Raw genomic sequence first — 17,451 nt, forward strand, 5'->3', positions numbered from 1 at the left:
TTACCATATGTGGTGGACTTGTGAGGACGCTAGAAAATATTGGACTAAAATTCGCATATGGTTGGAAAAAATGACAAAGAAACATATAGATTTAAAACCAGAGATTTTTTTATTGGGAATCTTACCTGATACATACAATAAAAATTTGAAATATTTGATTGTAAATGTATTAACAGCGGCTAGGATTGTATTTGCTAAAAATTGGAAGAGAGAGAAAATACCATCACAGGAAGAAATTATTAAGAAAATATTGGAATGTGCTAAAATGAGTAGATTGACATTTGAAATTAGAGAAAAAGAACATAAACAATTCTATGAAGTTTGGGACCTTTTCTATCAATGGCTAGATAACAAAATATAATAATAGAATATTTAGAACCTTAGGAAACTATGAATACATATTTCTTTTTTTTCTTTGACATTCTCTTTATAAAATTTTATTAAGATAGACTTGGTATGACTTTATGATTTGCTATAAAATAAATTAAGTAAACTATAGTTATCTCGCTAAAGTATGAGTTAATAAAATTATAGTCAAATGATTGTTTAACAATGATATCAGGCTATATAATTGTTGATTGATAATATGAGCTATTATGCAATATAACTACAATGGAGACTATGAAATGGATGCACAAAAAAAAGTGATAAACCAACCGATACGCTGTCTGTAAACTCATGAAGGAAAGGATGATGTTTTTATGTTTTATGTGTTTTTGTTTGTTGTTAAAATTAATAAAACTTTTCAAAAAAAAAAGAAAAACACTTAAGAACTTGAAAGAATCAGATATAGAACTGTAAAAGTCACTATATAAGCTATCTGAAGCAACAAAACTCATTTGCAGTCTAGAAGTATCTTATCAAATTTCCCGGCTGCTTTGTGTATTATGCCTCAAAGAATCTTGACAGTTAATTACAGATGTGCAATTATGCAAAGATTCAAAAGAAAATTAACAAGCAATCCCCCTCTCTGCTCATTTAAGTGACAGCCATATTGGTTAAGCTGATTTGTAGGGCTATATTAATATTATTCTGGCATCAGTATGCATACTTAAAATTCTGTAGATACATGGAGTTTTATTACACTGTTATATTCTTTCAATGTCGAGATCATCCCCAATGTGCTTCATTGCTACCATGTCTTTGTCTTCAATCTGCATAAATTCAAGTACATTTAGCATCTGGTTGTATAGGTCAGGGTTTGCTAAGTGCTTTCAGCAAATCACATACAGTACATGCCAGCCAGTGATGTGATAGTCCCATCTGCCTGAACAATCAGGCCTTGCTCTCATGTTCCAAGATAACCATGCTTAGTATTGTGTATTTTCCTTACAAATCCAAATAAGGTTACATGGTGTGATGAATAGTTTTGGTATGATGTGACAGTGCTCCTACAGAAATTGAATAAATAAATCAACTAACCTTTGGTTAGCTTAAAAGGTCTGTTTTGTGTAATCCCATTTAGACAGCAATTTAACAAGAAAAGATTAAACAGTAAGTTTATAATTTCAACAAGAACAATATTACCGACTAATTTTCTAGTATGATTAGTGCTTAAATTGTCCCAAGTAACTGATGGTCAGTTATTCTCCATATGCTATGGAATGGAAGATATCTGTCAGAAAGAGACAAAAAACCATGGGGCCCCATCTATCAACACCTAAGTAGGAAACCCACGTTATCTCTTTCCACCAGATTATGCTTGACCTTTTTTAAGGCTTTCATTAGTATATAACTAGTTTAGCTAGCCAGCTGTACTTATTTTATCTGAATATCGGTGAGTGTGACTGTTACCTTTTCTATATTGTCTTTTCGTCAGAAAACTTAGTTCCTGACTTCATTAGTTTAATAAGAGAATTTTTAATTCTTAATTTTTTGAAAGGTTTATGTTCACTTTGGGTACAAAGATCCCAAAGCATGTTCCTTTGTTTTTCAAAAACTGGATTGATGGTCCTTGACAGAAGGACCTCAAAATAGGTAAACTTGGCTATCACATATATCACACAAGGTTTTAAATTATCCCTTTTTTTCGATTTGCAACCTATGATTGCTGGCTTTCATGTAAGCAAAACACCAGTTGAAGATTTGTCTCTAGTTTTGGCTAGGAGTGTTGCAAATAATCTTTCCAACTGGAAAAAAAAAACAAATATACTTGGGAAATGGAAGGAAAAGATGAAAAAATAACCCGCTCTTCCTACAAAGCAGAGGCCAACATTAAGATATGTTTCTAATTTCAATTAATGGTAATTGGAAATGCAAACACAATGCTACGAATTCATAAGGCATTATCAAACATCAAGCAAACCATAGATTTTTTGTTAGCTGTGTTGAGTGAGAAAATGCAAGATGACAGCACAGTCCCATTAACTGAAATTAGAAACATATCTTAATGTTGGCCTCTGCTTTGTAGGAAGAGTGGGTTATTTTTGCATCTTTTCCTTCCATTTCCCTGGTATATTTGTTTTTTCCAGTTAATGTTAATACATGTTAATACATGTTAACATGGGTTGGCATATTGTTGGAACATGATAAAAAATACAGATTCAAAACTTTACATGGTTAAAAATCTTTCAAAATTAAAGGCATCCTGTGTTTTCAGGTAAAACATTCCAGTTAGTTTTCCTAATATAGGTGAGCCACAGAGAGTTACTTTAGTTAAATAAGATAACTTCTTTGCTATTATAAAATAAACAATAAAAACAAAACATTACCCAGCCACAATTATATTACAACATTGAAAATGATCAGAAAAAACAAAAACTTTTTGTCATTATTTACAATAAGATTTTCAGAAATTCCCTACCATTTTTAGATTTGGCTGGATTTGGTTTCCCAGCTGAATTGAATAAATAACTCTAATTTGTGCTAAGAAGAATAGAAACATACAAAATGCAGAAACCAGATATACTTTTAAAATAATTTAACAATATACATATTTTAACAAACTAGTATGAAAGATGCATCTGAAAATTGAATAGCTAGACATAACATTCATAACTCTTTCATAACAGTGGCCATATAAGTCCTGTAAATAAGTACAGTAAATAGACAATAAATAAACTTTAATGTCACTTACTTAGCACTGCATGTATTGGGACATGTTTATCAAGAGAAGGCAAATGTGATAGTACACATTGTGTCCCAAATTAGCCAACAATTTTAACCTACAGAATTGGGCCAACTGCATTGAGCAAACCAACTCTGGTTTAGAATGTACCACAAACACACTTATTGAAAAATTAAACTGGTACTATTTCAGTCATGTAACTTTTTAATCAGTGGTCTTTTCTGTAAAGGAGTAAACCATCCACATTTTTACAGAAATATTCTGCTTGAGAAACACGGGGGCCACGTTCATATCACATGCAAGCTGCATTCATTGGGGAATTTAAATATGACATTCAGCTATCTCTCAATTAAACATGTGCGTCTGTGTTTGTTTATTATGACGGTTCCTTATAGCCAGGGCCTTGAAACCTAAAGGTCAAAATTGTGGTAATAAATGTTACTTCTGGAGACAGCTAATAAAACTTCGACTAAGGACCTCCTCCTCCAGCCAGTTTCTAGAGCGCTTGCAGTACAGTGATTGGTTATCTCAAGGATGCTAAGGCGTTAGCATTGGTGGAAACGACGTGTCACGCAAGAAAAAGCAAAGAAATAAGGGAAAACGGGGAGGGGGATTAGTGGCTGTTCGTTAGTTCGGTAGGTTAATTAGCTCAATACTGTGGTAATTTGGGGATGGATAAAATGTAGGAACTCAAGTAAAAAAATGGCGCCATTTTCCGGTTTTCAGGAAGGCAGATAAGTCTCGGCGGAAAACTCGCTTCGAGGGGCGCCGGCAGAACGGAATACTAACTCAACGGGGCTCCCTTGAGCGCTTCCGCAGGTGATGTGCGGGCACACCGGGGTTGCCCGTCTTGCTGTGCAGTGCGGGCGGTTTTCAACAAGAGGAAGCAAGGGAAAGCACCAAGCACGCTGTTGTTGCTTGGAGGCCGATCTCCCAAAGGAGAAGTTAAAAGTTTGCAGCACCAACAGCAATACCAAATGCTTAAGGCTAGGACGCAACTGCTAAGCGAGCCCGTGTACAGGGGTTGCAACAGGGAAACAAGTTCCACAAACACGCGCAGGACCAGGCCAGGCGGCAGATTCTCCAAAAATGTTATCTTGTAACGTGGGGGTGTTAATTCCCTGGAGTTCAGAGTTTGGAAAAATTTGGGTGTCCTTGCAGTTCCCTGGGTGGGTCCTTAGGGAGTTGCGCGCTGGGTCAGGTCGGCCGGTTGGCTTGTTTATCGGGTGCTTCGAATTGCCATCGTGCGAACGTGCTCAACTGAGTTACAATCCTGGTTTTCCTTGGTGAAGCTTATGTTTGCGTCAGCAGGTCTAGAAATTGTTTTATGCAATAAGGCTTAGATATTAAATGAGATCATTAGAGAAATTAAAGGAGCTATTAAATAAGCTGTGGGAGGGTGATACCGGCTCTTGGTTGAGCTGGGCTTAGGAAAGGGGTGAGGAGTTCCCTTATGCTGTCTCGCTTCAATTTTGGGGGTGTGTGAGTGGAGCCCTTTTTGCTTTCCCCGTCGTCTCATTCGTTAACCCAGGAAAGATGGAGCCCTGCCTGGTCTCAGCCAGTCATTCCCCTTTCCTTCCTCGCGGGAGTTGCGCTCCGTGTGGTGGCCACGAGTTTGGCCAGGTGCGGCGATTTGACCTAAGAATGCGTATTTCTTCGGACATATCTCACAGAGCCCAATTTCAGTTGAAATTGCTTATTGTCCGGTGCGACAACAATGCTGGCTGTGGATGATGGAAGTTGTTATTGAACATGCTGCACCGGAGCTAAAACTACAGCATATTTTAGAGGACGTTTGATTTGGGGCTGAGATGCACCATGCTCTTTAATTGAATATTAAAGAACTGAGACGACTCATCCCAGCTCTTAAAAAACAACAACAGCGTTGTCCACTTCGTTGTAGGTTTTGCTCATCTCTTCAGAAGTTTCACTTTAGAGAGAAAAGTTTTAAGATACTGAGAGCTGCATTCAGAGCAGTACAACGCAAAGCACACGGTCCTTGTGTTAAACTGAAATGAAGCATTTTTATGCAACATTCTTAAAGTTTTATAAAAATGTTTTACTGATTGAGGTTTTTTTAACTTTAGGTGGCTTTATATTTTGAAAAAAGTTCATTTTAGTTTGCATAAACATAAGAATTTGATATATGTGGGAAAAAATTGACATAGACTGGAATAGGCGCTGGAAAAAATGAAAGGTCCTTAGAGTACAGGAGCAGTTAGGATTTTGTGGGCTACATTAAGTGTGTTGAATGCAGGGCTTGCTATGGTTGGTTTTGTTTGGAGAAAGAATTTTGAATGATGAGATTAATGAGAAGCAAAATGGGGAAGACACATTGTACTGAACCACATTATTTTTAATGGTGGCAGATATATACAACATCCACAATTGAAACCAGACCAGTTGCATTTTTGGAGCAATGTGATATGTGGACCCAACTATTAAGAATGATATAGGCATAACATATTCCTTTAGGATCAGTAGTGTTATACAAAGTGCAGAAAAGAAAGAAAATAGTAAGCAAAAGAAATTGGAGGCAGGAGATAAGATTTCCGTTTTGTTTTTCACCAGTACCATTCACTATAGTTTTTAATACTTTTCTGTCCTTGCAGATAATACATCTTCCCCCATTTCCCTCTGCCCATTCAGAGAATCTTTTGTTTTTAAAATTCATCTTTCTTTTCCTCTCAACTGATCTGGTCTTTATACACTCATTTTACAATTTGATTTTCATTCATTCTTTCTACTTGAGAAACCATATAAATATACTTGTATTACTAATTGCATAGTTGTATGCAATTAATAAATGTAGTCCACATTTATGTTTTATTCATTTTTGATCATCTCTTATTTTCCATAAATATATACTTTTAAGAATACCACTGGCTGAAAAATAACATTTCCCACTTTTACCTCCATGTGACAAAATGAGTAGAAGCAGGCTTTTATGTAAGGTATCCCACTTTTTTGACCAATACTTAGTCATTGTTGGCATGCTCCTAATTTTTTTTAAATTACTTTGCATGCCTTAACGTTTCTCAATTTATCCATTTTTAGTAAGCATTCAGGCAAGTGCAGCCATTCAAGAAAATGTAAAAATATAGCTTGATTTTACTTTATAGGATTAACAGTTATAGTTGCAGCATTAAGAAAGTACACAACCCAGTTGGACTACAGTTCATCAATTACTTTTGAAGGCATCTACAGTCAGTATGGTACGTGAACAATCTAATTTTGCTTTATTTCTATTTATTAAAGAGCATGTTAACCAGCAACTAGAAATGCTGATTTTATAAAATACCAAGATGGTTTTGTCTTTGAGTTTTAGGTGCAGATACACCTGAGTCTATGACAATGAGTCATACTTTCAAAGTGAATATTATGAAGGTGTCTTAGAGCAGTGGTCGCCAACCGGTGGGCCACGAGAAAATTTTGGTGGTCCGCAGAGAAATCTCACCCCCCAGAGCACCCCTGCAAAGCAATTAATCTAGGCTGTGGGGGAACAAGGCTGCGCTGCCCACATGGCCTGCGGGAACCCTCCCCACCCCACTCCTTACCCAGCAAACTTGCTGGCTAAATTGCTATTTAACCTTTTTTCGATCATCAGCTGTTCTGCTGTGTCGGGAGATTTAGATTAGTTAGAAAGCAGGAAATGGTTGGATTTCTTGCTTTCTAGCTAATCTTTAGATCTTCAGCTCTGCTTTTAAGCACAACTGAACCTCCTTAGGACTGAAACACTGCAGACTCAGATAGCCGATGGCAGAAACACAGATCTCTAAGTGAATCTGATTCTGTGAGCAATTCAATCTGCCTGCCTGCTTTGCCTGATTTTGGGTAAACGTTGCTCTTTTTTTTAATAAAAAATTCAATATTTACATACATGGTGTGTTGTGAGTTAATTTTGTGAGTTTGCTTGCTAGCAAATGTTATGAGTTTGCTTGCAAGCAAATTTTATGTGACAGGCTCAGGTAGCCGATGGCAGAATCACAAATCTCTAAGTGAATCTGTGATTCTGTGAGCAACTCAATCTGCCTGCCTGCTTTGCCTGATTTTGGGCAAAAGTTGCTCTTTTTTATAAAAAATTCAATATTTATATAAATATTTATAATATTTACATACAGGCCATGCCCAGCCAGTCACATGACTACCAAGCCACACCCATAAATTAGGCCACACCCACAGAACCCATTAGTGGTCCCCAGGATTTCAAATTATGAGTTTGGACCCTGAGGTCCAAAAGGTTGGCGACCCCTGTCTTAGAGCATATCTGAAAGATACTCTGATTCTGGATGCTATAGGATCTGTCATATTTATTATTTGAAAGTGTGATAAAATTTCTATTTTACTGATCCTCATTTAATAGATTTTAGATATAAAGGAAAACATAGAATGTGATTTTGCATACATTTTAATGCATGGCAATTACATAAATTTGGGTTGAAGGGTCATATGGCTTTTCCCTTCAATTGAGACATAAACAGGTTTTACTCTAGTTCCATTTTTAAGTATAACAAGGCTTTTTCCTAAAGTGGTAGATATGGAATTGAAGCTTAATAATGTGTTTCAAACCAAACCTGTGGAAAATGTAATGACAGTGTTCTTAATAGGCCATTGTAAGTATTAAGTCTTTTAAACATTATGTGCTAAAATTAGTGCATAAGAATATGTTGAATAATTAATAGACTTAAGAAAAAGTACCCTGTTTCTCCAACAATACGGCCTCCCCCAATAGGAAGTCCCAGCATGTTTTATAGTCATGAAATGAAATTAAGCCCCTCCCCCCAAATTAAGGCATATATTAAAACATGCGAAATGGGGGGGAATGGTGGGGGGGCTTGCCGTTAGGAAGTACTTTTGTTGCACACCCGGAAATGGTGCTGCCTGCATTGACCCCGATACGAAGTGCCTCACCAATGCTGAGGTCAACATCCAAGCCATCGCCATCCGCCCACCCAAAGATGCAAGGGAGGGGGGAATTAAGTCACCCCTGAAAAGACAGCCTAGCCATTTTTTCGGGGCTCAAAAAAAATAAGACCCGGCCTTATTATATGAGAAACACGGAACTTGTTTAGCCTTTTAGTGGAATACTCCCTATAGTTAGAAAGAAAAAGCCCGGCAGTCTATTCTTTCACTTGTTGTGAGATATATAAATTTGATGGATGGATGAATAGAGTTCTAAAATAACACACTTCTAACTATTTCCCTTTGACTCCTCTTAGGACAGCAAAATTCTGCAAGACATAGAAAAAGCCGCCATCAAGGCTAAAAACAACCTTGAGCATTTAAAGGTTTTAGAAGAGGTAGGTAGACTAACTAAACTAAGGTATTATCTCACAACAATTCTGGGAATTGAAAATTTCCTTTTTCTAAAAAACTTGAAAATACTGCTTCAACTTTTGATGGTAACTAAACTTCAGAGGTGATATTACTAGGTCAGCCCTAGGGAAGATACAACTGCAAGCTTTTTATGTCAGATGATCAGTCTTCGGGACCAATCTTAGGGGAAAAAACCTATCAATAATAACAATGGAAAATTTCAATTCTCCAGGCAACTTCTGAGAATCTAACTTTGCCAGAAATCAGAGTACAGCAAATTTTGTCTTCTCTTATTATGACGAGGATTTGCTAGAAGTTCTTAATGAAGTGGTAACATGGCTCAATGATGCCACTCACAGTTACCTGAATGACAGCACTCAAAGAATTCTTGTTAATAGTTTCATCTCATCTTTGCAGAAAATAGCAGGTGCCAGAGGGCTCTTTCCTGGGCCATGTATTCTTCAACATTTCTATTAGTGACTTGGATGAAAGATTTGAGGGGATATTTATCAAGTTTGTATTTGATAAGAGTTGGGAAAATTAGTTAATACTGTAAACCAGACAGGGAAAATTCCAAAAGATTTCAACATGATTGAGCCATGAACTGAAATGAATAGGATGGAATTTAACATAAAGTTCTGTATTTGAGAAGAAAAATAGAATTACAAGCACAGAATGGAGTGTCTTGCAGATGCTGAAAATGCAAATAATATCCTCAGATGTGTTAATAAAATAACAAAGTCCTGATCACAGGAAATAATTGTTCTAGTTTATTCTGCTCTAGTTATGTCCTCGTGGTATATTATGTCCAATTTTGACACAGAAAAATGACAAATTGGAGAAGGAGCTATCAAGATAATGTTGGCTCTGGAACTAAGTCATTCAAGGAATTGTTAAAGGATCTGAGTATGTTTAGCATGCATGGAAGAGTGATATAGGATATAGGAGCAATCTTCAAATGTCACATAAAAGAGGGCGTCTAAATAATTTCTATGTTCTATGCCCCAAACAGGCATCTTCAAACAGGCTGGACCATCTGTCAAACATGATAGTGAATCTGGCGCATTATATGACTTTTGCTTGTGTATAAATTTTGACCATCTGAAACCAGGTGGACTCTAGGAAGTTTATCTAGTTTAACCATACAACCATAATGCTTTTTTCTGGTAGCCAGGTGGTGTTTTCACACTCTTCTAGATTAAAAAAATGGATAAAAATGATTTTCTTAAAAAGTAAATACTGTGCAGGCAAGCTATAAGAAGTATATAATGCTTGCTTTGGCTCATTTTTCAACAGATTGGATGATAGGTAGAATTTAATGTCATTTAGTGAGGTATCTTTGTTGGTTGGCTGTAGACAAAAACAAGGGGCTAAAGGTTTGTGTTTGTATTAAATTCCTGCAGCTTCTTGTGATGGAACCCTTTAAATAAAATGTTCTGTTGTTTTTCCTGAACTTCCTGAATCCAGAACATTAAATGTATTGCTTTCCTCAGAAGATCAGAATGTTTCACACATACAAATTTGAATAAAACTATGAGTTGATAATGGCTTTCTGCATTTAAAATAAGTACTGCTGTTAAATTTTACATTACTGAAAGTGCATTGGAAGTGGTGCTTTATGTGTGTGTTTATTTATACAGGTGAAACTCAAAAAATTAGAATATCATGCAAAAGTTCATTTATTTCAGTAATGCAACTTAAAAGGTGAACCTATTATATGAGATAGACTCATTACATGCAAAGCAAGATAATTCAAGCTGTGATTTGTCATAATTGCGATGATTATGGCTTACAGCTCATGAAAACCCCAAATCCACAATCTCAGAAAATTAAAATATTGTGAAAAGGTTCAATATTCTAGGCTCAAAGTGTCTCACTCTAATCAGCTAATTAAGCCATAACACCTGCAAAGGGTTCCTGAGCCTTTAAAGGGTCTCTCAGTCAGGTTCAGTAGGAATCACAATCATGGGAAGGACTGCTGACCTGACAGTTGTGCAGAAAACCATCACTGACACTCTCCATAAGGAGGGAAAGCCTCAAAAAGTAATTGCAAACGAAGTTGGATGTTCCCAAAGTGCTGTATCAAAGCACATTAATAGAAAGTTATGTGGAAGGGAAAAGTGTGGAAGAAAAAGGTGCACAAGCAGCAGGGATGATCGCAGCCTGGAGAGGATTGTCAGGAAAAGGCCATTCAAAAGTGTTGGGGACTTTCACAAGGAGTGGACTGAGGCTGGAGTCAGTGCATCAAGAACCACCACACACAGACGGATCCTGGACATGGGCTTCAAATGTTGTATTCCTCTTGTCAAGCCGCTCCTGAAGAACAAACCTCAGAAGCATCTTATCTGGGTTAAAGAAAAACAGAAGTGGTCTGTTGCTCAGTGGTCCAAAGTCCTCTTTTCTGATGAGAGCAACTTTTGCATCTCATTTGGAAACCAAGAACCCAGAGTCTGGAAGAAGAATGGAGAGGCACACACTTCAAGATGCTTGAAGTCCAGTGTGAAATTTCCACAGTCTGTGTTGATTTGGGGAGCCATGTCATCTGCTGGTATTGGTCCACTGTGCTTCATTAAGTCCAGGGTCAATGCAACCATCTACCAGGAGATTTTGAAGTACTTCATGCTTCCTCCTGCAGACGAGCTTTATGGGGATGCTGACTTCATTTTCCAGCAGAACTTGGCACCTGCCCACACTGCCAAAAGCACCAAAACCTGGTTCAATGATCATGGGATTACTGTGCTTGATTAGCCAGCAAACTCGCCTGCCCTGAACCCCATGGAGAATCTATGGGGCATTGCCAAGAGAAAGATGAGAGACATGAGCCCGAACAATGCAGAAGAGCTGAAGGCCGCTATTGAAGCATCCTGGTCTTCCATAACACCTCAGCAGTGCCACAGGCTGATAGCTTCCATGCCACGCTGCATTGAGGCAGTAATTGCTGCAAAAGGGGCCTAAACCAAGTACTGAGTACATATGCGTGCTTATACTTTTCAGAAGTCCGATATTGTTCTATGTACAATCCTTGTTTTATTGATAGCATGTAATATTCTAATTTTCTGCGGTGGTGGATTTGGGGTTTTCATGAACTGTTAAGTCATAATCATCACAATTATGACAAATCACAGCTTGAACTATCTTGCTTTGCATGTAATAAGTCTATCTCATATATTAGTTTTACTTTTTAAGTTGCATTACTGAAATAAATGAACTTTTGCATGATATTCTAATTTTTTGAGTTTTACCTGTACATAATTATATTTCTTGGAAGCACCACACTGAACATTTCAATTATGTTAATTAGGAGTGGTGACTAGATTTCAGTGGCATTGCATTCCTATTGACTTTCTCTTTGACCATTGGATATTTTTGCAAATTCAAAATCTTGAAAACCTGTGGAACTTTTATTGTATTTCTTTTTTTTTTGAAATATTTAATTACTATAACTGTTAAAGCTGCATTGAATAAATAATATCAGACAAAATTCTGTTATTAAAATCTATCTCTAAAGAATTTGGAAGAACAGAATGGAAATATTAATTTTGAATTGCTTTTGTTATTCTAGTCTTATATTGCTTTTAAATTCTGTCGACAATGTGTGCACGTGTGTATATGTTTTTAATTATTTTTTTAAATGAATAAGCTACTTCAACAGTTGATTACCAAAACAAAACAGGAAGAAAGCAAGATTGCAGATGTTATCACTGCCAAGTTTACTGATTGTATGGCTTCTCTTAACTCAAGGTAACATGACTAAAATTATAAAACTGATTTTGTCTGAATTCTACAGTACATATTTCTGTATGAATTAACTTTATGCTAAATTATGGAAAAGGATAATTTATTGAAATTGTTTACTCTTTGTGTTTGTTTCAGCAAAGGGAAACAAATACTACAAAATCTCTATCTTCCATTTTTCCTTTTCTACTTCCCTTTTTTATTTATTATTCCTTGATTTGTTAAGGTTATAATTCCTGTTCTAATACTATGATTTGTTAGCTTGGGATAATTGTTATGCTTTCACCTAATTCAAAAATAAAATTATTTTTAAACTCTTTATCAAAATGTTGGTTTTTGAAGCATTCCTTCAAATTTTAAGCTACTGTATTTCAGTTTTATTTATCTTTCAGAGAAATGTGAGTTTATGATAAACAGATTTATGATATTTTGTGACTATTAATTTAGAACTTTGTTTTTAAATGGGATAATGTTGGTTTTCTATGCTATATAGTTACGTACTGAGATGCTCAAATTATGTGGAATTTTTGTAGGATATGACCATTTTTTCTAATCTATTTGTTTCTAATCAGGAAAAGGAAGATTGAAGCAGAGTTGGTAATGAACACCAGTTACTATGTAACTGATATACATAGCATTCAGGTTGCTGTTACACAGAAAAGAAGCAATTTGATTGATGCCATAAAAAAAGCAAAGGAGCTGACAACAACTCATTCATTAGAATCCTGCCACAGCTTAAATCAGGTAACTTAAACTATGTATTGTATTTCTTTCTGGTTGGGATTTTCATTAATGTAATCTATGCCTTTAGTAATCAGAAATGCATTTTAAGGGTTTCTGTAAAGGTAATTTCAACAGTAAAATAAACTATAACATATAACAAAATAATGCAATTGAAATAGACATCAGAACTAGTTGTATTAATTTTATTGTTTTAGAATTCTAATCTAAGGGATAAAATGCAAATGATTCCAAATTTAATTAATTAAAATTGGTCATAAAAATAAATGCATATATGTTCTATATTCATACAGTAACAAACTAATTCCAATTACAGAAATGAACTTACTTGTTTTTAAGTTTATAAAACTACACTGCTCAAAAAAATAAAGGGAACACTTAAACAACACAATGTAACTCCAAGTTAATCACACTTCTGTGAAATCAAACTGTCCACTTAAATAGCAATACTGATTGACAATCAATTTCACATGCTGTTGTGCAAATGAAATAGACAACAGGTGGAAAGCATAGGCAGTTAACAAGACATACCCAATAAAGGAGTGGTTCTGCAGGTGGTGACCACAGACCACTTCTCAGTTCCTATGCTTTCCTATCCTGCAAGACGAAGGCATTGATGCTATGGACTGGCCCGCCCATTCCCCAGACCTGAATCCAATTGGGCACATCTGGAACATGTCTCGCTCCATCCACCAACGCCACGTTGCACCACAGACTGTCCAGGAGTTGGGGGATGCTTTAGTTCAGGTGTGGGAGGAGATCCCTCAGGAGACCATCCGCCACCTCATCAGGAGCATGCCCAGGCGTTGTAGGGAAGTCATACAGGCACGTGGAGGCCACACACTACTGAGCCTCATTTTGACTTGTTTGAAGGACATTACGTTGAAGTTGGATCAGCCTGTAGTGTTTTTTTCCACTTTAATTTTGAGTGTAACTCCAAATCCAGACCTCCATGGGTTGGTAAATTTGATTTCCATTGATAATTTTTGTGTGATTTTGTTGTCAGCACATTCAACTATGTAATGAACAAAGTATTTAATAAGAATATTTCATTCATTCAGATCTAGGATGTCTTATTTTTGTGTTCTCTTTTTTTTTTTGAGCAATGTATTTTAGCTTAGGCTTTGATCTTTAATGCTCCGTTACATATATTCTGTGTGTATGTATATGAATAATTATCAGTGTAAAACGAATATAAGGTAAAATAGGAATTGTGGCACTCTATTCTAAATTGTGTACTGTCTACATAACCGCTTGTTATAGTGTATTGAAAATTGAATAAGGATTCCTTATTCTTTAAGGCACTTTGCAACTTAAATGTATCAGTTGAAGAAGAAGTCTTAAAATTAGATAATCTGAAAAAAAGAACACTTCCAAGGTACGCTTCTGAAAAACTAGAGGTTTTAGCACATTAATTTTTGTGTAATAAATTATAGTTGCTAGTATGACTACATCCAAGTAATTTATTGAAAATAAGGTCAAATAATTTCAAATATGCAGTCTTCGGAGTAAACCAAAATTGCACCTTAAGAATGGTAAAGATTGTACATTTAAAATAAAGCCTATCATACCAACAAAGCCAAATTAAGATCATATTGAAGTCATAAAAGATGTTTCAAAGGCTCGATTGACACTATGGTCTTAACTGTTATTTAATAGCAAATAATAAGCCACAAATTACTAGATTTGCATGATAACTATAATTCATGATTCACTAACTGAATTCAAGATTCGCTAACTGATTATGTGCCATTGAGTCATTTTCATCTTCAAATGGCCCTGTAGACAAATTTTGTCCATGATGACTAGCACTAACTTGTTCTTTCAATACTTCCAATGGTGCATTCATCACCACTGAAACTGAGTTCATCCACCTTACTGCTAATCATTCTCTTCTTCCGTTCCATCTTTCTCAGCATTACAAACTTTTTGGAGAGCTAGGTCTACATACAATGTATCTGAAATACGGAATAATTTGAGGTTGGTTATTTGTGCCTTGACTGAAAAGTCTGGACTTATTTGTTCAATGGTCCATCAGTTTATTTTCTTGGCTGTCCATGGTATTCTCATGAGTCTTCCAACACCAAAGTTTAAAGGTGTCAGTACTTTTTCTGTCTTGCTTTTTAAAGTCCAATTTTTGTTTGATTGCATGATTCTGATCATTATAGATACAGATAGATCATGGCATTTGATTATTTTTTCCAAAGCCTCATATCTGCTGTACTTAAGTGCTAGTCTGCAGTGTATTTTTTGACTGCTTGTTTCTTTACTATTGATGGTTGATCCTAAAAGGTGGAAGTTATAACACCATTCAGTACCTTTTGTCATTAGTTTTGCTGCTTTATATTTAATTTTAGTCCTATTTTTTCACTGTGCTTTTTGACTTTTAGGGCTAAAACTTCCAGATCCTTCGTAGTTTTGGCTGTCAGGATAGTGGTGCTAGCATAGTGCATGCTATTGATGTCCCCGTCCCCCCCCCCGCCTCCAGTTTTAAAACTAATTCTCTTTAATATTCATTCCACTAATGAAACTATTCTGTTGTGTATCAGTTTGGAGTAATCAATTAAGGGCTAAAAACTCAATTATATGCTTAAAATTGTGTCCAGAAAATATATTTGTAATATGGATTATATATTTCTAATGCAGGTTTTACATGGACTGTGGTGAGGTAAACCAAATGTTTGAAAACATAGGTAAATTTTCCTATGATGCCTCAAATGTGTAAGTATTTTGTGTGTATTTGAAACACAATGGTTTTGTTCAGCTACCTTAGAATCGTTCAAAATATCTTCTGTTGTGACACTCATGGGTATAAAGAACAAATACCAAGAAAAGGAAATAAACTGGAAACAACATCTAAGCATGCATGGCTGATCTTAAAAATAAAAGATAACTAGGGTTAGTTTTTGGTTTGAAGCACATAGGAAAATTCCAAGGCTTTAGGTATTAAAGTTGTAGAAATAAATAAATTGGTTTAAAAAAACCTTTGGAAGAAAGGAATGGAAACGGCCCCTATTTGTTGAAAAAAGAAAAATATTAAAACTCAACTTAAGGGAAATTTTACCTGTAATGTGAAAACAGCCAACTTGTTCCAATCAGAAATAAGATTTCTGGTTATTTTGAGGATAGTAATTACAAATTGCATTTGTATTTTTGATCAAGCTGTCAATGAACTTTATTTAGAAATATTTTCATTATTAAATACTGTGCACAGGCATCTGGAACAAAATGAACAGTTTGGTTGACAGATACAGGCAAGTGAAATTTTCTGTTAGGATCAATATATATATATATATATATATCTTGCTGATTTTCAGTGGGTTTTGGCATAATTCCAATTAGTAGCAATTATGAGATCTTTGATATTTACAGGACCAGCAAAATCAGTGATTTTGCTATAGGAATTTGGTGAAGAAATCTCAAAGTGTTCTGGGATTGAAAAAAAAAATACTAGAGGATATATTTAGCCTTCAGGTTTAATGGAATTTAAAGATGCTTCTTAAAGTCAAAGGCCTTTTTTGTTGTTTATTTGATCTTTCATGCTAATGGTATGTTCAATGAACAAACAGTATTCAATGAATAATTGGTCAATTTAGGTACAACTTTGAAGAGAGCTCTCTAAAAATGAATAACGAACTTGGTACTTCACATCAAGTAAATGTAAATCTTGTTAAAGAAGTCGATGTAATTCCTTCGGAAGAATCTGATGTATGTTTTGGAGGCTCCCATCAGCAAGAAATGAGTTCATTATCCATTCAGAAACAAACTGCTGCATTATCTCAGGCCACATCTACACCAGATGTTATCATTGAAGAAATAATTGAAGATGATCAAGAAAGTAAGTAGAGGCTTTAAACCCCCTCTAAAGCTCTTTATATAATTTGTTACAGCTATAATATTCTTTCTCTTTCAAAGTGTTTATACTGTTTTAAAAATGCATAAGATGGATCATTCTCTCTCTCTCTCTCTCTCTCTCACACACACACACACACACACACACACACAGAGAGAGTGCTTTGCCAGTAGCAGAGCAAACACCAGATGTTGTATCCCTTTTTGTAATACGCTATATTTATTTTTTATTATATTTATTATATGGCTGCCCATTTCACAAGAAGTGACTTCTTAGACAATGATGTTGAAATTTCTATAAACAGTAGTATTTAAATCGGATATAAGCAAATCTTTCTGATGTTTAAGTGTTTGGAGACTGATGTAATCAAAACAAATTAAAAACATGGTCATAACCATCTTATAAAAAGTGTATGGATTAGCTAACACTCAGCCTTAGAAGTGTGTTAAACTCCATGGACTGTGATCCAGAAGTTAGCAGCCAGTGGCAGGGGCTGTGACAACTCACCGCTGCAACCTTGCCACCGCCGCCTTGCGCTCTGGTTTCCAAAGCTGGGCCAGCTTAAGCAAGGTGAAAGTTCCCACCACCCGCATTCCTTCTCTGAAGGCTTCCTTGCCTCGCTTTCCAATTCCCATTTGAAACACGGGCTAAGCAAGAGTCATTGTTCTGTGCACGTGTATGTACGCACACCATTCTGCGCTTGGGGACTTTTATCTGCAGGCTGCCAGTTCCACCCAGG

The 17,451-nt window shown here is 35.9% G+C and overlaps 1 protein-coding gene across 1 annotated transcript in view; it reads left to right on the forward strand.

Moving 5' to 3' along the window:
- Positions 1 to 6,197: 6,197 nt before the first annotated feature.
- The window catches only part of RNF17 (ring finger protein 17), a 49,595-nt gene continuing 38,341 nt past the window's right edge, over positions 6,198 to 17,451 (forward strand). Inside the window, exons 1-7 of the mRNA XM_087937129.1 lie at positions 6,198 to 6,282; positions 8,287 to 8,367; positions 12,024 to 12,124; positions 12,691 to 12,862; positions 14,161 to 14,237; positions 15,506 to 15,580; positions 16,456 to 16,697. Of these exons, the coding sequence (XP_087793255.1) occupies positions 6,280 to 6,282; positions 8,287 to 8,367; positions 12,024 to 12,124; positions 12,691 to 12,862; positions 14,161 to 14,237; positions 15,506 to 15,580; positions 16,456 to 16,697 (751 nt within the window). The 5' untranslated portion in view covers positions 6,198 to 6,279. The remainder of the gene's footprint in view (positions 6,283 to 8,286; positions 8,368 to 12,023; positions 12,125 to 12,690; positions 12,863 to 14,160; positions 14,238 to 15,505; positions 15,581 to 16,455; positions 16,698 to 17,451) is intronic.

This window comes from Pseudonaja textilis, chromosome 7, assembly GCF_049901715.1.
Source record: "Pseudonaja textilis isolate UNSWEBS1 chromosome 7, rPseTex1.2, whole genome shotgun sequence".
NCBI lineage: Eukaryota > Metazoa > Chordata > Lepidosauria > Squamata > Elapidae > Pseudonaja > Pseudonaja textilis.